This window comes from Dreissena polymorpha, chromosome 9 (genome assembly GCF_020536995.1).
Source record: "Dreissena polymorpha isolate Duluth1 chromosome 9, UMN_Dpol_1.0, whole genome shotgun sequence".
NCBI lineage: Eukaryota > Metazoa > Mollusca > Bivalvia > Myida > Dreissenidae > Dreissena > Dreissena polymorpha.
This window is the reverse complement of record NC_068363.1, coordinates 18,359,917-18,384,706: the sequence shown is the minus strand read 5'-3', so window position 1 is coordinate 18,384,706 and position 24,790 is coordinate 18,359,917. Positions and strand designations below refer to the sequence as shown.

Genomic DNA, 24,790 nt, shown 5'->3' with positions numbered 1-24,790 from the left:
CCTTTGAACGTGCACTCTTGCATGAAAAAGGCGCTATATAAATACGGTATAATAATAATAATAATAATAATAATAATAATAATAATAATAATAATAATAATAATAATAATAATTATTATTATTATTATTATTATTATTATTATTATTATTATTATAATAATATTAATAATAATAATAATAATTATAATAATAATAACAATAATATTAATAATAATAATATAGTTATTTCAGCTATACATTGTTAGGTTTTTTAATGGTATTAAAATACATGGAGAACTCTGTCTGTTCTTGCCGGTCCAATTGAAAGACAGGTGCTTTAATTGTCAATATAGTATATACTATACTTTAAACATAGAAACAAATGGTCTTCAAATGAAACTTCAATACCATAAAGACAACACTTAAACTATATGTTCAAAATTTAACATCGTTGATTAAGGTGTTATGCTTCTCAATAGGTCTTGAAGCTGTATCGTGTTGAGTTTATTTGACCTTCATTGTAATTTTTTGAATATCTAAGAGATTCTGTTCCACTGAGTACGAAATTGGCAAGTTTAATGTTATTTAAATAAACGACATGTGTCGAGTTTAAGGTATGTGCAAATCTTCTCTGTGTTGCTGTCTTAACCCTTTTAGTGTTTGGTGATAGAATAGATATAATTCAACATAACTGTAGATAGAATTCAATATAAATGTATCACTAAACAGTGTTTTCGAAATAGATATGGTTGAGAAAAATACGTTCATTTCTTAACGTTAGATTACACTTTCTATTTGAATACATTACAATACCTAATATCTTTATCTAATATAATTGTTAAATCTAAGTGGACATGACATGTCAGATATCTCTTTTCTCACGGGAAACCTCAGTTAATATATTTTACATTTATCCAGGGAGATAAGCTATCAACACATCAACGTTAAGTACCTTTTTATTCCATTATTTCATATCACGGTTTGACCCTTGTGTGCCTGTATTGCTGCATGTATAAACCCTAATACAAGTATTGTTTGATATTTACCAGAGCGCTGCATCACAACAATGTGTTTGTCATAGGGGTAGTAATTCGATGATAAATGAAGAAATCTGGCTTTTCTCTTCAAAAAAAAAACAGCAACCCTGTGATATTTCAATTTATTTTCGTGAGTGCATCTGACATGTTGTGTTTCACCACATACCGCTGCTAGCAATTGCTAATTTTCAGTTGTATCATATTATTTGATCTAGAAAAACGCGAGTATGAAAGTTTCGTAAGTAATCAGACGTAAGAGTAACACCTTTAAGTTTAGTTTTTTACTCATTTAATCATACACTGTTGATTTATTTCATACAAAAATAACGATCATAGTATTATATCTAACGTATAAGTTACTTCGACAAGTCATGTCAATATGATGTTGGTTGAGTTTTATCAGTAAAGATCTTTGATACTGTAAATAGTGTACAATTATAGATATACATTTTGTCTGTATAATCATTTTCACGTTGTAACTGATTTTTTAAGTCATATTTATAGGTATGGGTAGATAAGAAAACTATTAAATAAGTACATGTATATCAAAATCATTATCTAAAACTCCCTACTTTTTGGAAACGATGTTTGAACTAACGATATAATATTCTAAAACGATTACTGTGCGTTGTTAAACAAGGTCCAGTATATTTTTTAACTTTTCGTAAGTTGCTCCACAAGGCTAACACTTCAACAATAATACTCGTTATGATACAATTATCATAAACGATACTTATTTCGGAAGTAAATTATGTTGTTGTTTTCATCGGGGCAATATACAAGACTGGTTAGTAATGTTTGCAAATCGCACATTAATCATTTTGAACCAATGAGGAACCAGTCGCATAAGTTTTTAGAGTGCGTGTCTATGTTTTACTCGCATCAATAGTTATAGTATTTGTACACAATTTAAACCATTCCAAAAGGTTGACTTCCTTTTCCGGTCATATTACGTTGTTTTCCGTCATAAAAAATTTCTGAAAATTTGCCCCCCCCCCTCCCACCCCTGAAACTGCATCAAAGTATCACAATATAAGTGCACTTGCTGAAAATGCATAATGTCTCTGTACTTAATCTATAATATATGTGCCTCATTACATGTAGGACATTTTTAGTGATTTGGTACTCCTTTGCTGCCGGCCTCTCGATCCATTTCAGAAGCACGGGATCGGCTTATGCAGTATGCGATGGTGTCCAGTTCACTGTGGCCAGAGCACAACAAATGCCGCACCATGGGTGGCACGGTCTCCAATTCACCGAGCCTACAGGTTGGGAGCAAGACAATTAGGCTGCCTCGGTTACTACAGATGGATTCGTCAAGAGGACAACCTTGTGGCGTACAAAAGATTGTGCTATCACTTACAAAAGGATAATTATGTGACTGAGCAGACAAAAATAGTGACGAACGGGTGCCTGTTGACATGTATCGTGTTAAGAAAGTTCTACACTCAATAATTATCTGGCCTATTCATTAATTTGTTTTTTGTAAACATTCTCTTTCCAATATATATTCACATTGCCATTCTACTTCATATTCACATTGACATTCCAATATATATTAACATTGATATGCCAATATATTTTATCCCAACATCAGACGTGCATTGTCGAAATAAACCACTGTGGAATAAATTGTCCTCTTTTTTGGCAGAGCTGATTCAGATTCAACAAAACAAACAATTTGATACCAAGATGTAATATATTTTAAACACAAAATGCAACACAAAGTAAAAAAAATATTATTAACAAATATTAAGTGCGCGTATTCGTGACGTCATTATTAACACGTCATATGACACAATGCATGTTCTTTCACGCTAAAGCTGCAGTTGTTTAGTGTGTGTTTTTTTTTCATTATTTCTTAAAAGTCGGGAACGTAGAGGTATGATTAACAGAAAAACAGGTTAGTTACTGATCTTTTTGTAATGTATTAGGCTCGGCACGATTAAAATAATGAAACAATGTTTGCTTAAAATAACTTGGAGATTTCCGTGTAGTTCGATTTTCCTATTCTATTTTTAAAGAAATAATTTACGACTAAGAACATTGATTGGATAAATCGAATACTATATCGGCGCCGAATAAAGCAAAGTTTATTTTGCTCGGAACAAAAATCTGAGCCACTCGCCAAGGCTCGTGGTTCAGAATTTCTAAGCCTCGCAAAATAAACTTTGCTTTATTCGGCACCGACCTAGTATTCTCTATAACATTGATATACCGTGTTCGCAATTTGAAACAAAATATTTTCTCTTGAGTAACGTATATTCAAGCGATCATATTATAACCGCTGTTTCTCTGCGAAATAATGTGTTTGCTTTCCAAATGCCGCCGTTTCAAAGAAGAGTGTTTTACGTGTATTATTTTTCAAGTATATTTAAAACACTCACCGACCTTTGTGTTAGCATTTTTTATCTTTTTATGATTTTTTTAAGTTTATGTTTTTATTTAAGTTTATTAAACCATATTGCTCAAAACTTAAATAGTTTATGTTTTTATTTCAGTTCCATGAACCATATTGCTCAAAACTACCACACTTGTAAATAAACTAAATTCTTCAAGAAAATATTCATTAAAATTTTAACTAGAACATAAAGCATCCCATATGACCTTTTCACCTGAATGTCATTTCTAGTACACAACTTTTACACAGAAAGGTTTTATGTTTCGATAGAACGGCATTTATATTCGCCAACGAGACATTAAATCCTTCGTTAGATCGAATAGATTCTTGTTAATATTTATTTATGTTGAACATTCCCATTTTGATGTTATTTTGAGTTTGATGGTATCTTGATAAAAATAAAAACTTTCCAATGGAGAAACTTTCTGTACAAGTTAATGAGACTAACATATAGAAGTTAATTTAAGATCTTTAGACGAATTCAGTTTTTGTCACGGAGCGTTCTTTTCCAGATCCGATTGCTGATTCAAAACACTGTCACATAAAAGTACATACGCGCTCTATTGACGTAAGTAGCTAAAGCATTAAGTATTGCTTTTGAGAAAATGTGTGTCTAACAATGGCTTTCCAAGTCCCTCAACGAGGAAACGAAAATGGTAAGTAGGAAAATGATATTATGTAAGCAGTCGAAAAAGGAAAATAAAACTACGAAATTCTACAGCTTCAGTTTGAATTGAAACGCAAGCATCACGCATCTATCGAGTTGTAGAGTGAAGATTATTATGGATTGTATTATTTTATATTTTTAAACAAAGTGCAATCACTTTCCGAATATCGATATAGACTTTCCTTCGAGTACTGTGTAGTTCCTAGGTGAAAGGAGAAATTATAATGTGCATTTATGCTGAATTTAAAATTTGTTAAAAGCATTTTTTAAGAAGAATAGCATCTGGTATTTCAAGAAACTAAAACACAACATAAATCTGTATATTGATTTAAGCTGCAAACTCATGAATTTTGCATACCATGTTTTTTCAACGTTTCGTGCTTAATGTTTGACAGGAATACAAATGATGTAGTGTTTATCGACCATTGACTTTCCACTTTTGCATATTATATTGTTCTTGTGTACGTAATATAACACATAACACCGATCCTAAAAGAATCACACCGGCTCCCAGTAGAAAAAAAAATCCATCTCAAAATACTTACCAATGCGTTCAAAGCCTTAAATGGACAATCGCCTGTATATCTGAAAAACCTACTTGAGGTCTACGAACCAAAGCGAAACTTAAGATCATCGAACGAAGCGACTTCATTAGTGATTCCATCGAAGATCGCATCCGTATCATTAGGGGAGCAAAGTTTCATGTACGCTGCTTCCAAACTCCTGGACTCACTTCCATAAAACATTCGAGGTTCTTTAACACTGAATTCATTCAAAAAGGCACTGAAAACTCACCTCTTCCTCCAATCTTATGCAATATAAGCAGTGGTTTATTCAATTCATTATATAAAATTTCATCATGAACTTGTATTAACCCTTTTAAAGGAAGCATAATTATTCATTGAGGGTTTGTGGACTCGTGGTAATGGTATCCAGACGTTATCCTTGTCTCAATCAGCATGGACTTGAATTTACCCTTTTAAAGAAAGCATAATTATTCCTTTGGGTGTTTGTGGACTCGTGGTCTTAAACTAAATATTCCAAATTTAACATCCTTGATTAAGTTGTTGTACTTCTCACTAGTTCTTGAAGCTGTATCGTGTTGAGTTTATTTGACCTGCATTGTACGTTTTTGAATATCTAAGAGATTCTGTTCCACTGAGTATGAAATTGGCAAGTTTAATGTTATTTAAATAAACGACATGTGTCGAGTTTAAGGTATGTGCAAATCTTTTCTGTGTTGCTGTCTTAACCCTTTAAGTGTTTGGTGATACAATAGCTATAATTCAACATAACAGTAGATATAATTCAACATAACTGTATCACCAAACGTTGTTTTCGAAATAGATATGGTTGAGAAAAATAAGTTCATTTCTTAACGTTAGATTACACTTTCTATTTGAATACATAACAATACCTTATATTTTTTTCTAATATAATTGTTAAATCTAAGTGGACAGGACATGTCAGATATCTCTTTTCCCACGGGAAACCTCAGTTACCATTGCATATATTTTACATTTATCCAAGGAGATAAGCTATCAACAAATCAACGTTTAGTACCTTTTAATTCCATTTTTTCATATCACGGTTTGACCCTTGTGTGCCTGTATTGCTGCATGTATAAACCCTAATACAAGTATTGTTTGATATTTACCAGAGTGCTGCATCACAACAATGTGTTTGTCATAGGGGTAGTAATTCGATGATGAATGAAGAAATCTGGCTTTTCTCCTCAGAAAAAAAGCAACCCTGTGATATTTCAATTTATTTTCGTGAGTGCATCTGACATGTTTTGTTTCACCACATACCGCTGCTAGCAATTGCTAATTTTCAGGTGTATAATATTATTTAATCTAGAAAAACGCGAGTATGAAAGTTTCGTAAGTAATCAGACGTAAGAGTAACAACTCATGACAAGCAAAAGTATTGCTTCGGAAACATAATTTTAGTTTTTTACTAATTTAATCATACACTGTTGATTTATATCTAACGTATATGTTACTTCGAAAAGGCATGTCAATATGATGTTGGTTGAGTTTTATCAGTAAAGAACTTTGATACTGTAAATAGTGTACAATTATAGATATACATGTTGTCTGTATAATCATTTTCACGTTGTAACTGAATTTTTAAGTATTAATTATAGGTATGGGTAGATAAGAAAACTATTAAATAAGTACATGTATCTCAAAATCATTATCTAAAACTCCCGACTTTTTTGAAACAATGTTTGAACTAACGATATAATATTCTAAAACGATTATTGTGCGTTGTTCAACTAGGTCCAGTATATTTTTTAACTTTTCGTAAGTTGTTCCACAAGCTAACACTTAAACAATAATACTCGTTATGATACAATAATCATAAACTATACTTATTTCGAAAGTAAATTCTGTTGTTGTTTTCATCCGGGCAATATACGAGACTGGTTAGTTATGTTTGCAAATCGCACATTAATCATTTTGAACCAATGAGGAACCAGTCGCATAAGTTTTTAGATTGCGTGTCTATTTTTTACTCGCATCAATAGTTATAGTATTTGTACACAATTTAAACCATTCCAAAAGGTAGACTTCCTTTTCCGGTCTTTTTACGTTTTCAGTCATTAAAACTTTCTGAAAATTTGCCCCACCCTCCCACCCCTGAAACTGCATCAAAGTATCACAATATAAGTGCACTTGCTGAAAATGCCTATTGTCTCTGAACTTAATTTATAAAATGTGTGCCTCATTACATGTAGGACATTTTTAGTGATTTGGTACTGCTTTGCTGCCGGCCTCTCGATCCATTTCAGAAGCACGGGATCGGCTTATGCAGTATGCGATGGTGTCCAGTTCACTGTGGCCAGAGCACAACAAATGCCGCACCATGGGTGGCTCTGTCTCCAATACACCGAGCCTACAGGTTGGGAGCAAGACAAGCAGGCTGCCTCGGTTACTACAGATGGATTCGTCAAGAGGACAACCTTGTGGCGGACAATAGATTGTGTTATCACTTACAACGGATAATTATGTGACTGAGCAGACAAAAATAGTGACGAACGGGTGCCTGTTGACTTGTATCGTGTTAAGAAAGTTCTACACTCAATAATGATCTGGCCTATTCATTAATTTGTTCTTTATAATCATTCACATTCCAATATATACTCACATTGCCATTCTACTATATATTCACATTGACATTCCAATATATATTAACATTGATATGGCAATATTTTTATCCCAACATCAGACATGCATTGTCGAAATAAGCCACTGTGGAATAAATTGTCCTCTAATTTGGCAGTGCTGAAATAAAGCTGTCACGCGCGGCGGAGAATGGTCATATTTTTCGGAAGCAACTATAAAGTAATCATTTTTAGTAAAATCGAATCAGATTCAACAAAACACACAATTTGATACCAAGATGTAATATATTTTAAGCACATAATGCAACTCAAAAAGCAAAAAAACATTATTTACAAATATTAAGTTCGTGAGTATTAATTTAATAATATCACACTTTCTCTTCGTCGCAGGAAAAAATTCAAGCGGCTGAGAAAACGGATACATATTTTTACTAGGCACGAATTTATGTAGGGAAAATTTATCACATAAAATTCATTTTATTATTATTTTATAATTTTTTTTAATTATTATTTTTATTTAAAATAAGACATACAATGTTTACATGTATATGATCATAAAACATGGTGATACCATATAACAGCAGTAATGTTCAAAAATGATATACAATATATGCTAATATCTACTTTTGTGACCTTGTGGTTTTCTTTTGATTAAAAAAAGGTTAATATGTATTTTTTCTTTGGTTGTTTGTGATAGATGTTTTAAGGAAAAAAAACGACAAAATAATTATGAGTTAGGATGAGCTACATAAAATGGGTAGAAAACATGCTGGACATGTTTATGAAAGTTTGTGGTTTAATGTGTTTCCATTTTTGTTCAAATATATAAAATGTATCATTGTTTAAGACTATTTTTTTTCTATTTGAATCTTCAGTTTAAAATAATTGATAAAACAGTTCATTGTAGGTTTTTGATTTCTGTATTTCATGCTGAATATAAATTATTTCATTAATATGAACTGATGTCTACGAGAGATAGTTTATCATTTAATTGTTGTTTCTCTAGAAAGGTTGTCAATTAATTCCATAGAGATTAAATATGTCTACACTCCTAGGAAAGGTGTAATATCGTTTCAATATGTTCACTACACATATCCCATAAGATTTGTGTTCGATAGGATGCACTTAAAAGGATATTTATTTGAAGCTATGATTCTCTGGATGTATTTATATTGAAAATTTCTCAGTGTGCTCTCAGTGGTTGATTTATATGTCATGACGAATATTTGTTTCCAATTAAATTATTTTTCTCCAAGAAGGCGTTGCCATTTAGTTTCAGATATAGAGATTTCAGCAGGGTTATTTTATTTGAAGGGTGTAAAATATTGTGTTCGTTTTGTTTTGTCTTGCAACAATGTTTTCTACGAATGGTGTGTTATTTGTGTTGGTAACAGCTTTAATATATATGGGTATACTTTTGATCAATGTGTAGTACATAGGGAAATTACTTGTGGGTATTCCGAATATGTAGCATAAGTTATTAAAAGAATAGAAGTCGTTTATTCTGTAGTCGTACAATTGATGAACATATTTTATGTTTCGTTCAAACCAAAATTCATTTTGTAATATCTTTGGCCGACAATGATCTATTGATGGGGCACAATTCCTCATTCTCGACAGTGAAGTGGTGGCTACAGATATTCTAGGTATTTTGTTCAGGTTTATTTTGATTATGTCCGTTGTATAGGATGCCGTGGTTCATCCAATTTAACTGTGAAGGTATCTGTGGATGCTGTGGTTCATCCAATTTAAAAGTATGTATGGATGCTGTGGTTTATCCAATTTGAAAGTAAATATATGTGTGGATGCTGTGGTACATCCAATTTAAAAGTATGTGTGGATGCTTTGGTTCATCCAATTTTAACAATAAATGTTTGTGTGGATGCTGTGGTTCATCAAATTTAAGGTTTGTGGTTGTGGCCCGTGTTTTGGTAGCAACCTCAGTGTGTCTGGATGCTGTGGTTCATCCAACAAGTTTAACATGTCACAGTCGATGCAATTTAACGTTATCTCAGCTGGTTGGATTTTAGCGACCTACGATATGTTCACGTAGTCCCGTAGTGTTGTTAGCCCGCGGCCTAATTATCTCCACAATGGCAGCCTCCGAGCATTATTCAATGTAAATATCAAATTGATCCGTATGAGTATATACCATAATGGTATGATGAATAACTCATTCTTAAATAAGAGAACAAAGATACATAACTATAATTTAAATGTATACGATATGGCACATGTAATCGTTGTAATGTAATGTTGTTTATATGTGCAATATATATGCGATACAAACTGCATAAACACACAAGTGTTCTTTCTTTACATTACATTTTCTTTCCATCTGGTTCTCCATTTCAAAGAACATTCTAAATTATGTATTCATTGTTTCATTTAAACGAATTTGAACGTAAACGCTTTATAACAACACTAATGCCACTAATGTTATATATGAAATACATAGGTATGCACATAAATAGAAAAAGGTACGCACAGACATTGCATTATGGGCACATGATGGACATTCGTATTTTATTCTACTCGTACATCTTCTAATACTCTCTACAGAGATCAAAACGAAACGAGACCGTATTAGTTTAGTTGCTAAGTTGCTGGGATAAATTCAATTATGTTATGTACGATTGAGTTAACGTTACGTGTGTTGGCCTTGGCCATAAAATACTCTCTTCAGAAATTATTTCAATACGTCTGATTTAAGAAGGGTGATGGCATTTACTGACATTAAGTTCACCTACTGATAAACCGCTTACATCGTCTGAGCATGCCGGGGAAAGGTGGCGGCTACAAACGAACTTAAGTTGTTAAATACGAAGAAACCGCGAACAGAAACTAGTGAATACTCAATATCAGTGTTTTGCGGACACGTCGTTAACTATACTTACACCAGAGTTAACATCTTTATACACTTGCATTAACATAAAATTCGAAAAGTAATCAAATTTATATCGCAGTGGGATTAAAAGGCCTTTGCTGTTGTGTTTTCCATTATACAACTTTTTTTACAACTTTGTACGAAACATTCTGTGTTGGTATGGTTGAAAGTTTGGACATATTCTAGAAAATAAACTAACGGTTTCTATTTAAGCACAAATCTAACACATTATTTTGTTACAAATTTACGTTAATATAATTGTTCTCAAACGTTATTAATTATTACATACTTACATCTAAAAGTTTTTCTTCGTAAAGGCAAATGTCATTTACGAACTATTTCCATGTTAGTGTATACAATCGATTTCAATCATCCTAATACATGGTATCAAACAAAATATATGTTTCCATCGACAATTTGCGAGTATTTTATGGATAAATGGCCATAACAGACACTTAATTAAAAGCGTTATCACATTTATAGCTAAAATTTTGAACTGTTGATTCAATCGCTTGAACGCCATTCGAGAAGATAGTAGATGTATCATTCTGATAAGATGACGAGATCTATACAGCGAAAGATTTCGTAGGAATAACGATTTATTTTAGAATAAAGGAATATATATATTGACGCATATTTCAAATTCAGAATACAAGGTGTTTTGCTTTGGAAAACAGTTTCATTTCCATGAACCGCTGACGTATTTGAAACTTTGATTAATATTAATATTTTACTAGCACACCAGCGCACGTAAGTTGTTTGGATTTGTGAATTACGGATATTATTAAGATAAGGCTGCGTTGATATATATGAAAATATTTTATGTAGGGCATATTAACGACTAAAGTTTTACCTTGATTGCATCGGCGAGTTTACATTGAAAAATCCTTCAGAAGTTGCAATTTGGATTATTGCAAATTATTTCACATGCACCTTTTGCCTGAATAAAGCTTTCAATGCGTCAAACGTGTTATGCTGTCATTAGTGAAGACCCACGATTTGTAAGGACATATAAAGGAAACCATCCTAATGCTTTACTGTTGTAAATGGTTGCAAACTATAACATGTTAGATTATAAAGCTATAAATGGAACATAGGCTAATCAATAGTTAAACAGTCTCAGGAAAGGGCGGTAAATTTTCCATTTCGTGATACGAATCGATGCTACTTAACTAGGATTCATCAAAAACTACGACGAACACTGTCTTAATGAATGGATATTAATTGGAATATGCAAATGAGATTTATCAACATAATAATTGGAAAGTATCAATTTCAATATTTCCGCCTGTCTCTTAATATCCGGTCCGCGACTGAACCCAATGAATATTCCCGTTCTTAATCAAGATAGTTCATCACGATTTGTGTATTATCAGTAGAAGCTTACCAACTAATTACTGAGTTATTAAAGGTATTTAGTATTTATAGAATATTACGGTTGATGTTAATGGTATAAAATCTTATTATCAGGCTTTATTTGATGCCTTGGATAATTAATGTTTGGATTATGTTTTATACATATGGTATTGTAATTGTCAATGTCACGATAGCTCAAACTTGTATTTATGAAACTAATATGGAAAAATCTATGCGAACCCGGGAATTGGAAGGTTTCTTATGTTTAAATTGAGACAAAAAGTAGACATTATTAAAGGCTTAGTGTGTATAATTGGTAAAACTGATCAAAACGTTCCTTTATTGTAATACACCTTATCCGAATAAAGCAATTGCTACTTTATAAATGATTCAAGATTAATAGTGATAAGAAGTGTACTGGAGCTAACCAGCGATATGACAATGAAACAATAAAAGAACATACATTGAATACTAAAATCATTTTATGTGCTCCTTACTTACTGAATCGACAATACTTGTTTTATCTCGACTTATGTATTCAACAATGCGGCCCGTCGCTTACCTCTTGAATGATGATTTAAGAAATTCAAAACGGTAAATGTTGCGTATTGCTATATTGACTTTCATGAATTGTAGGTTTGTATGGACAAACTCTAAAAAATAAAACGGCAAAGTGCATTCTTTTTACATGACTCATATAATACATCTAACTATAAATAAGATATTAAAAATTTTTTAAGAAAGGTAAACGTTTATGGTTATAATTGTCTAATCATTAAACTGTTATTGCATGAAATTTCGATTTTAAGAGAACATTTATTAAATTTTTGAGACTGTGTGATACGAACGGTGTTCCTTATTTTTATATACTTTACGCTTTACCGTTTGTTTTGTAGGTAATACAAATTGTAAAGCATATATTTACGACACAAGCTGTAAGTATTCAAGAATAACATTCATCTAAATGTGTAAAACTTAATGCGTTTCAATCGTACATTCGTACAAAATTAATTTCAGTCAAGGTTTCGTGTCCTTCACACTAAATTCCATTTTACGTAGTCCTTTATTGGTTTGAAACGTTTTATTTATAGCAAACATATAGCACTGTTATGCATCCGTTGCATACCGAAAATATTGTTGTTAAAATTGTCATTTTTTACAGCAACAGTCATTTTATCAAAAGTAACCCAGCCCTTAAATATTGTTGGTATATATTAAAGAAAACGTAACTTCAGCAGCATTTAATGTTTAATTAACAGCATAGTGTGCATTATTTGTGGCATGTTTATACATGCCAAACACACACGGCACAACACATCATTACTTAAGAAACAATGTGTCAAAATATGGAATTTATTGAGCCGTGATTAGGAGAATAATCATTTTGCAAGTAAAGTCTAATGTCACACAATCTAAAACAATATGAACTCTCACTGAAAATCACAATTTATATTGTAAAGCGATGTAATTTGCAAGTGCGTATCGCATTCACTGTACGATTCATATAAGTCCTTTGCTCTGATGGACTGCATATTTTTATTATTGACAATCATGCACAATGTAATTTAACTCGTATACATGGTATTAAACCATCCGTGAACTCCTCCATACCCCAAATACAAGATGACAACGAGATAATTGATGATGCGAACGAGAAAGCAAATATTTACGATACTTTTTAATAACACAGTAAAACCTTGACCAATGTGTGATACACAAACCATAAACATCACTTCAAGAATCTCGCATTTCAACAACACGAAGTGCAGCGTGTGCTCAACGGATTGCCCTTGGGGAAAAGTATCTGGTTTCAATAAATAGTCGAATACCCAGTGAAGTACTTGACTAATGGTTTATCAAACTGCGCTCTCTGTTTAATAGTTCTCTACGTTAAGATACCTTTCCATCAAACTGTAAGATGCCAATATTTGTGACCCTACAATTGTTAACAATTACCGACCAATATAATTCTAAACATTATTGGCAGAGCATGTGAGGGGCTTGTCTTCAATTACATGTTCTTTATTACATAAGTTATGCTGCTTTTTTAACTTACACATCCTCACTTAAATTTGTATATTTTAATACCTGGAAAATTAAACATATGTCAATTAAAGTAAATTGGTGGCTAGTTCACAAAAAATAACTCTTGTTTCCATAGATTTAGAGTTATTGAACTTTATGATTAGTGCTTTCAAAGGATTTGCGATCGAAAAGTGCGCGGTCATACGTAACTATTTCATTTAACGTTATGATTATCGGTCTTCTAACCTTAAATATACCACAGTTCAATTACGCTGAGATAATAACATGTGACATATTTAGGAGCCGCCTCTGCTAAAGGTCAATCTGGTAATAATTACTGTCGTGTACTAAAAGTTGCCGGACTGAGGACCAGTCCTGGAATAACTTGGAAGATTGCAGCACTTGGAAACGGCACTTATCTGTAATAATATATATGACATAAGATACATCGTTAAAATGAATATATTTACATAATGACTCATATAGTTTTCTTGTAAATCTAAGATTACTTACACTCTTTAAGCACAGAACGATAGCATTATTCACGGTATTTATGGCATTACACATACGGCATATTAGTCCAATATATATTCAAAATGCCTATATATGCTTAGCATGTGTGCATTTGTTATTTTATCCCAATGTTTTTATTACCAGGTTACACAATTAAAAATTGATTTTCTGTAAATTAATTTATATTAATTTCAATTATGTTGATATTTTAAAATATGATGTTCAAATCACTGACACTTTAAAATACAAACTGTACATACACATATTACAGCTTAATTGGACGAAAGTATGCAATAAGTTCGATTGAAATTATCAACAGTTATTACCATACAGTTATTAAATGTTTATGTTATCATTAACATTCTGATTCTGATGCGTGATAAATGGTAAATCAAAGCATACATCGCAAAAATATGTTACATGCGTGTTGTTCATTACAACTGTTACACATAAACAATAATTGTCTTGGAAAAAGGTGAATGACACATACTGCTATTGCTGTTTTATAAAGCGGCTTTTGGCAACTGTTAATTTGCCTTAGATAAAAGACTACCGGACAAGACAGACCTATTGCTGACATGCATGAGTTTTCTAATAAAAAAGTTAAGCAGACATAACATTTCCCCAGTTTTATCGTCCAGATGACAACGAATACTATAACCGTAAAAAAACTTTTAACCTACGAGCCTGTATTATATGCAAGTTACAGTTTCCCATCTTATTCTATCAAACATGCACCAACTTAAAAAAACATTTTGATCAATTATGAAGTGGAAAATCAATTTTAAAAACATTTTCTGTTTACAAAATCGTATGATCGCAGCACACTATGACTAAGTAGCGTATACGTAAATAAAATAATAAAAGGTAAATGTTCCAGCTTATATTTTATGAAAATAACATTGACTGACATTCTATTCTATTGACGCTTAGTTTGTTACAAAGACATGTTTAAGGTGCTTAAACAATATTAACGTGATCTCTGCGATGTGTGCTCACAAAAAAAATGGTTATGGTCATAGCTGTAAATGATTTAAAGCTTTTAGTGTCTCAAAATGTTTTTTCGTCAAACAACGTTTTCTTGTTTCCATTATGTCTTCCAATAAATCATTTTGCGTTCCATATATTTCATGGAGGAAAAAGTGTTTCGATATTTCAATGAGAATATCTGCGGTTTAAGTAATTTATATTCAGTGACCTTTTTCCGTAATTATATTAAATTGCATTATATTGACAGGTCTTGTTAAATGAAATGCAACGAACATCATCACAACCATATACATGTTCGTGTATTAGAATTTGAAAAATGTTTTTCAATAGCAAAATTATGGCTTCTTTTAAAATTGCTCGTACATTATTAGATTAATGATTTTATGGTGGAATATGTATGTAGGAGTGCTAAGACTTAACAATATGAATGTGTTAGGCTAATATTTTGTGAGTGGGCCTTTTGAGAAGTGGATGTTAATGTTTGTTTCAGTGTAATAAACTCTTGAAATGTCAGCGCAATGAATCTGAAGGTTGAAGTTTGTTTAATTTAACTTATAAGTCATTTTCATCAAGAACGGAAGTTGAGTATTTAAGATTGAGTTTTGCATTGTATTTAACGGATGTCACGCGAATAAGTATATATAACAATTTATTTAGAGAATAACTATTCATTAGTTTAAATCTTCTAATACTGTTCACATTTTAATAACATCTGCTTTGCATTCAATATAAAATCAGTGTATGCATTGTGTTCGCTAAATAAGACGTTTAAGTTAACATTAAGTTTAAGTTAAAGAAAATATTATTTTGTATATAATATATGTATACAATATTTTATTCAAGACATGAATGCTTCAATAGCGCCCGTTATAGTAATTTCATGAATAAGATGTCAACATTTGTAAGTTTGAAATCGTAATATTATATTTCCTTTATCGCACGACCATGAACATTTGCTATAACATTTATTATATAGTATCAAATCAGATATTATTCAGTTAAATGTAAGGGAATTTAAAATTGGCAATTTTACATAAACATATGCGAACGAGTCAGTAAGAACATTTAGACATAAAGCAGGCATGTTTTCCATATGCATTAATATACTAGCTATGTAACTTAAGAAAATCAAACAATGAAACAGACACTAGATTTCCGTTTAACATGCGCAGTATGCAGATCATTAAGCCCTCTGAGGAATTTGTGTCGCCAATATTCAATGCGAAATAATGCAAATTGAACCTGCGTCTAATTGTTATAAATTCAAATGGGAATAAGGTATTTAAAACTATAAATATTTTTCTCATTTTATATATAAACTATAAGCCGTATAACGATAAAACGTCTAACCTAACTGTAAATAACCAATATATATTATTGCGTAATTATTCAAAAGTCGAATTGAAATCTTGAAAAATGAGACTCCATTCAAGAATTGCGAATGTATTTTTAATTACAAGTTACAAGTAAACATGGCGTAGTACTATATGCGACTAGATCACTTATTATTTTGATCAATTAGAAATAGTTTGATTGATTAAATGACATGAGTATTGATGTTTTAAACCAAGCAATTAACCGGAGCTAAAATGTTGCTTGTGTTACGTCTGTTGATGCAGCGAGTCAAAAACTAGTAAGCAAATCTTGAAGTGTGAGACAACAACCATAGAACATACCCGTGTTCATAGTGGCTACAGTACAGAAACATTCATCAATGATATATTTAAATAGTTGTTTATAATTAATTGCATGAAATATTTTCAAACATTTCGTAGACGGTATGAAATACAGTGTCACTTTCATATGCACAACAATTAAATAAAAGCAAAGAGACAAGCACGAAAAACTCAGCAAAAAATGCACTCGACGCGTTATATTATTGTAAGTTCCTAGTCAATATCATTACATACATGAAGCACCAGTTGTCAAATAAGAGCCAATACCAAGATCTTTACAACAGAACGTGTTTGATCCAGTATCCGATAGATGCATATATAGTGGTCTTCACAAACACTTGTTGCATGGTTCGACGGCGTTATGCGACCAAAAACCATGTGCAGATTGGTTTATAAAAAGGGATTTGAGGATTTACTGATAAGACAGTTGCGTATGCGGATAAGGCAGATATGTTAATGATATACCGAAAAGGTGTGCATATACATTAATTTCAGGTCATTTGCAAGGCATTTGCATACTTGTTCATTATAAAATATTATTGTTTGGACAAAACTTTGAAACATGGACTTGGATTAAGTTAAAATAATACTTCATCTCCCAAAAGAGGCAAAATATAGTCCGGAGCATTCCAGATGCCCGAGACCATTGCATGGCTCCTAAAACAATTTAAACATCGAATCCACGTACAGAAAACGAGCCTGCTCGTTTAAAAAACCTAAAGATAAACATTCAGACATGTCTCTACCCGAAAACGGTATGAGGCCAAGAACATGCAGCATGCCATCTAGAAATTCGCTAACAAAACCTCGGGTTTCAATATTGCGGAGGGATAAACTCAACAGGTATATATAGGAGTGAGTCTTTTCGTTCACGTAGCATCAACAGCATATGTTCTTCTGAGGGAGACATTGGTCCTGTTTCACCCATATCTTGTACGCCGAGTTCCTTGTCACGTGATATTCCCAGGATGAGTCCTGTGGCATATGTGCATCGCGTGGTAGTAGTTGGGGCACCTGGATACGGTAAAACTGCGCTTAACCAGCAGTTTATGACTTCCGAATATTTAGGTGGATTCAATAGAAGTTCCGGTATGTAAACATAAATACGTGTTCCCCAATTAAGCAGATACTGCATAGCGAACACATTTCAAGCGAAAGAGAGGTCTTGTTGATATTGAAATGGAAATGAACTAGTCAAACAAGTTAAGTTTGGCGCCGGTATGCAATAATGTTTCTTATTCGCATATTAGATAAATTGCATTTATTTATTTTTTATGTATTTATTTACTTATCTATTCGTGTAAAAGATTGAGATTATCACCAACTTCTCAACGTATTTATTTGATACATAAAACACCGAATATATATGTGGATGATATATATATATATATATATATATATATATATATATATATATAATTGTATGCCGATCCTATAACACCATCTTTACTTCGCAGATCATATATGCATGCGCTTTTTGCTTGCATAAGGGGCGTTATATAATCTAGATTATTGTAATTGTGTTGGTAACGTGGTGTTTTGGCATCGTTCCACTTTTAGTAATCAATCATGCATTGTAAATACAAGTGAAATATCCACGCAAGGGAAAAAATCATATCTCAAGAAAAGATGTTTATACGCGAGGTACTCTGATTAAAACAAAAAGTAGACTGAGAACTCTCGTATGCCGGCTATATATATATAAACGAAAGTACAAGTCAATCGAAGATGGTGACTATCATCGTTAAAATGACATGGGCTCTCAGAAAAATTTGTAATCAATAACCGAATGATTGCCCTTTAATTACATAGAAGGCCACCTCTCCGCAAACTATCATTAACATTATACAAAATGTTCTGTTACTGTCAATGGGTAATATAGGTTATAGAAGGGAGGAAGGGAATCAACTATTAAAGCTTGCATAAATACTTCAATCATATGTGCTAATCACAGGTCGTGCTTGTCATTTCAAAAGCGTTTTCAATTAAATAAATTCGTAATTATTGTTTGTAACTAAAGCCAACGTAATTGTTCTCTTATATATGTTTGCAATACGAGCATATAAGTGATTTTCCCTTTTTACATCAATCAATGCGTATTGTTATTAACGTTGTTATTACCATAATTGGTTTGCGCTGCCTCACTGCGGAAATAATAAATATAGAAATAATGAAATCACAGGAAAATTATCAGGAACAAAAATCGTGTTTACATCATCTAGTCTTTAATTTGTTGCACGTAACTTATTGTGTTTACAATGCTGCAGAATGTATACAGTCATACAATAAACCTAAGATGAGCGAAGCTAGGGTCACCACTTGTTAACGGTCAATACAAATCATTTTGGGTTTCAACCGGTTTAAATGCATTTAAACATTAGAACTAAAGAACAGTCATTCCCATTTTCGATGGTTAATAATGCTATGTATAAGTTATATAAGTTCCTGGCGATTAACGAAATAATCATATGTAATGATTTCCGACAATGGTGTGTTGATTTCCTATAACTTAGTGTATTGATACAATATTTGTAACGAGTGAATGTGCGTGGATGTATTTCCTAAGGAGCACGATATTATGACACGAAACGAAAGTGTGTATGTTATTTAAGGAAAAAATGGTATGTATCCGTATGGGTTGTACATTAAAAATTGCCACTGCATCAACTAAATTGTGCAAAGCATGTCATGAAACATACACAAACAATATCAATTTTAACATTTTCAAGACTATCGACTACAAAACATGAATAATACACTAGTTTCAGACAAATAAAATCGAAACCTGTATCATTGTCTAATATCGATACACAAAGTACAATTATCTTGGTGATCAAACATTGTCATATCTAATGCTGATCATTGTGCGTAAATACAATATGGACATGACGCCACGGGTGTTATTGAACTATATTCGGAGCTCATTAAATAATAACATAAACTAATAATTGTTCAACGCCATTATAGTTTCCTACTTGATCATTAATATTTGATTTCGACTAATCGCTCCAAGCGCATTAAATAAATATGGTTATCATTACTTAATTTGACATTCAATTATTTTTTTGATATTACATTTGCTTGAACATCGAAATCATTCCACGACTGATACGTTTGAAATAATAGGTTTTCTTCATGCAGCAACAGTTTATTTGTGAACGTATACGTTAGGCTATAGAAAGAGAAAAAGAAATACTTAAAAAATAAGCTCTGTAAGTAGCCACAAAGACTGATATATTAATTCAACTCATTTTGAACTATAAAAGTAATTGTCTTGGAGCCTGAATTGTATTTAAATATGGTAAGCAGCCTAATAAAAAAGCTTTGTTGGTTACTAAAAGTATATCCACAGCTGGTTCCTAAATATTTTTCCTTTTAATACATATAGGATTGATCTCCAAGTGTTATGTCTGCTCTTCAAAAAAGTTCATGCCTTTGACAAATCGGATTTGTATAGGATCAAATAGCACGATAACAAGACAGACAGCAATTTTATTCATCTTCTTGTAGATGGAGAGGCGGAAAAGATGGTAAATGTATTACTCAATGGCGAGGAAACTGTGCTGTCATTTCTTGAACGACCAGACATAGATTATTTGGTAAGTGTTATTATATTTTAACGTTGATATCCACAAATATGTGTGAATCCCATTCGCGGTAAACTTGCTATACGTTTCCCAATGGTCCATTGTGTGTGCATACTTACCGAGTAATTCATTTAAGAAATGGATTAACTACTTGCAAAACTATTTATCGTGTGAAGCCAGTGTGCCACGACCAAATATATCAACTATTTACTATTTGGTAAACACTTAATATAACTTCAACCATGGATTTTGTCAGTTTGAGCTGACAGCTTTTAATTGAATACATGGTCATGCTCATGATATTTAATTGATAAATTGGTAGTAATAACATTTATATCGCTTCAACCATATTACTTCACTTACATACCAAAGTTCATGATACATGAGCTCCGTGAAGATGCTCGTAGTTTATTAAGTGCTTGCGTAAGAATTCTACGGGCTGTGTTCGTAGCATAGAATTGGTAAATCCTGGGGAGAACCTTTACCGACGTATACTGAAAAAGCCACAAACTGTTAAAACTATTCGCCTGTTTTTGCTTGATGTTCATTCATACACAAGAACAAACATCGGTGTTTTTTTAATCACTTGTTCAATTGTATAAAATACTTAAATTGTAAAACTTATTGCTTTCCACAAGCTACGATTTACTTAATGCGTATGTTAATGTAAATTTTAATCACTGAAGTAAAACTTGTATGGTTTAGTACTCCACGACAAAAAAAAAAAGTTATTTTTTGCTATCAATTTGTTTTTTCATTTTTATATATATAGGCATGAACTGTGACATTTATAACGTTATATTATATTGATCCTTTTGTTACTGATATTGAAGGCTGAACGTGTAGTATATACTGAAGTAAAACGACTTTTCAGCACTAGCATTTACGTTAAGTGTAACATTATGACAGGCAGAACGACTGATTTGCGCATTGTCAATTACAGGATTTGGTGTAAAGACATACATCACGCTTCGCGATCATTAATTCATTTCATATTATATATATAAAATGGTTTTCATATAATAATTAAAACGCCTGAAACAGTTTAAGGAAATAAATTGTTTTAATTCGATATTATTAATTTTAAGTCAATTGTCCATGTACCTTTAATATATAGAATAAAAAAAACTAAGACGCTTGAGTCACTGCATCGAAACGTAAAATGCAAGGCAACTGGTTCATGTCACATTCTTAAACAACATAGAACGTTTATTTTAAAATAATGCATATATATTTAGTTCATATCAACTTATTGTGTTACCATTTTTAGGACGACGCCGTTATGGTCTATATCATTGTTTACGCCTGTGATGACAGACCGTCGTTTGACCGAGCGGTCAACATTCTGTTTACATTACGTCAGAAACAGCATCGCCATCAAATCATTATTTTTGATGGAAATAAGTCCGACCTCGTGCGATCAAGAAGTGTGACAACAGAAGGTATATATTGTGTTAATACAAATATTGTGACATAAATTGTGTCACGCGATAAAACTAACTGGTGACGATGACCTTTTAGCGTTCGCTTGAGTAGTTTATTGTAGTTTACTTGACCCGGCGACCTGGCGATCTAGAGTTTGACCCCTTTTGACCTAGATTAAAATAAGGCCTTTATCTTGTTAAGATAGATATTTAGATCAGAGTTCATAAAACAATATTATACATGTAGCCTATAGAGTGTTTGAGAGTTAACCAAGTTTACCTAGTTTAGTAAACGCACGTGTCCCAGACTAAGCATTGACATTGTAAAGATAAACATTAAATACTGGTTTCATCAAGCTGTATTCAAACATTTTGTTTATAGATGATATACTGATAATCTTGTGTGTTCACAGATTTTGCCTGGTAGCATAGTTTCCATGTTCAAACCTGACCTAGATATTGTCAAATAAACATTTTGAACCAGTGTCATCAAGATTAAATTATAAATGTGGCATCTGGAACAGTAAAAAAAATCTGAGTTTGAGACGCAGGAAGCTCAGATTCGGTAGAAAATGTTGAGATAAACATTCTGACAAAAATGTTTCAAGATTAAGTCATAAATGCGGCCTCTAGAGTGGTAACAAGGTTTTCTATGATTTCAACTGTTGACTTTGTTCTAGACGCACGTAGCCAATAACTGAATTCGGTTAGAATATTTAAACAAAAATAAACATTCCGCTAAGCTTCAACAAGATTGAATAGCAAATGTAGCGATGTTTTGCAAATATAATGGTTAGTGTATGTGTTCTTCCAAATTTCATCAATATTTGATAAGAAGCGACCTCGAGAGTGAAGACGCGACGCACACCAAACACTTAACGCCACACACCGCACATCGCACGCTGATGGATGTCGGACCTCGAGCACTTATTGCTCTGCAGAGCTATAACTCAGAAAAGTTTTAAACAGGGGTTTAAAATAACTTATATTCAACTTGCTTGCACTTTTGAGCGCCACAAGAATTTGTTCGTAAAGTCAGAACATATATAGGGCCTAAATATAATAATAACAGTGTAAGTGCTTACATTTGTAAGAATGCTGATTCATAAAGCTAGAAAATAAACAAGTACGAAAAATTCAATATCGTAATATTAAGATCTGTATTTTGTGCAACTGTTTGCAAGTCTGTTATTAAACGAATTTCCAATATACCACAAAATTGCGTGTACTGTTCGTTAAGCAAGTGTTATAATTAACGAATCGGATATCGTTAAAATAATTATGCATTAGACAAACATGCCTTATATAGTGGTGCATGAGTTATGACAGCTACATGTTGTTCGTTAAAATATTTATTGCTGCTATTATCCCAAAATAGTTTAATTACTAATATTGATTTAACGCAAACACATAGTAGTCAACCTAAACAGAGATTTTTCTTTGCGATTAAAAGTGTGAAAAAACTTAGACGTTATACCCATTGATAGACTATACCGTTTGTGTTATTACCTAAGCCAAAACAGTATTTTAACTTGCCTGAACCGAAATATATGTCGATTGAAATAGTGTGATGTGTTTCACTTTACAATTCTTAAAGCTTAGTTGCTTGTTTATTATATTTAGAGGCCAAAGCTGTTGCCGTGACATACGACTGTAAATTTATTGAGACTTCAGTGGTGTTGAACGTACACGTCGATGAACTGCTGGTAGGCGTTGTAAAGCAACTACGTATTCGTAACGAGGCTGAAGTCGAAACCGGCAATGCACCCACGGGATGTGCCTCGACTAGCATATCAATTCTCAAAAAAATATTCAAGAAGGAGCTCATATTCAAGTCAAGCGGAAATCTTTACATTTGACACATGCAGTGGTAATATTTAAAATTGATTCAAGATATGCTTTTAACTTGAAACTAACGGACACAATTGTGTGCACAACGCTCAAAAAGATATACGCTTGTAGCAAAAAAATAACTTGGACACGTAAAGCCCATGGGATCCTTTTATATGTGACTCATGAATTATGACTAATGGCCAGATGAATCGCCGTCATTGAACGATTTGAGAATTTCGCATCAAGGTTTATGTAATAATTATACAAAAAGTTTCCATTGTTAAAAAATACTTTGGCGAGGTTATTATGTATGCTTATGTTAAAACACTTTTAATTTTGTCAATTTATAACGTGTAAAATTAAAAAAGAACCATTTTACTGTGTTATTATCGACTTCATAACGAATGTAATAACATGTTAAATGTGAATGTAATTTATATGCTTTCAACAGCTCATGACGTTGAACTATTTAAAAGCATGCATATCATTTAAGAATAGTTTTTATGTATTTTCTATTAATCATTGTGTACGTAAATTGCTGTTCTATGATACAGTCCTTCTTTGGGACAAACGACGTTTATTAGCTCGCTCCATTGTTTTTATTATTTGCAGTTGCTAATCCATCAATCCGAAATGTGGGTAATGACACGCGAAAACTAACCTCTGAATACATACAAAGTTCTAGTGGGTTGGTTTTTGCTTCCTTCTCAGTCATATCAACTAGTTACTTCGGACTATCGCTGTAAATACCTTCTGCCGATGCACCTAACAGTGATTACTTTCAAATAGATTTAAAATGTAAATACAAATTGTCAATATATTATTTGCATTTTTAGCAGCTTTAACTGATTAAATCAAGTAATGCAAGTCCATAAATTATATATAATTTTAATTCACTCGTTCGTCGCATTTTTCATCATTTTCCTGCGCATTAATGGTTTGTTACTCTAGTGACATGACAATTTGTAAAACAACAATGCATTCAAATATTACAAATTGTGACTTCATTCAATAAACAGTGGTACAGACAGATTATGCTATACAATTGAATCAAATAACTTTCAACGTGTGTTAATTTACCATTTTCCATTCACGCTTGACGATTCCGTTTGAAAGTTTTTACACTTTGTTGGTTATTGACCAAATCATGAGTAATTATTTTTACATTGATTATAATCCTTATTATTTTCAAAGTCTACGAAATATATTGGTAGATAATTACGACATTAAAAAAATAAATTCATATCATCTTTGACGGCATCATTAATTTACCAGTTTTTGTTCA

General features: G+C 32.2%; 1 protein-coding gene across 1 annotated transcript; it reads left to right on the top strand.

Annotated features, from left to right (window-relative positions):
* The first annotated feature begins 4,036 nt into the window (after nt 1–4,036).
* LOC127845892 (GTP-binding protein REM 1-like) lies at nt 4,037–23,531 on the top strand. The gene is made up of 6 exons (XM_052377068.1): nt 4,037–4,073; nt 6,882–7,020; nt 17,539–17,750; nt 20,172–20,266; nt 21,519–21,690; nt 23,296–23,531. Exons 1-6 carry the CDS (start codon nt 4,037–4,039, stop codon nt 23,529–23,531), a joined length of 891 nt encoding a protein of 296 aa, XP_052233028.1.
* The last annotated feature ends 1,259 nt before the right edge of the window (nt 23,532–24,790 follow it).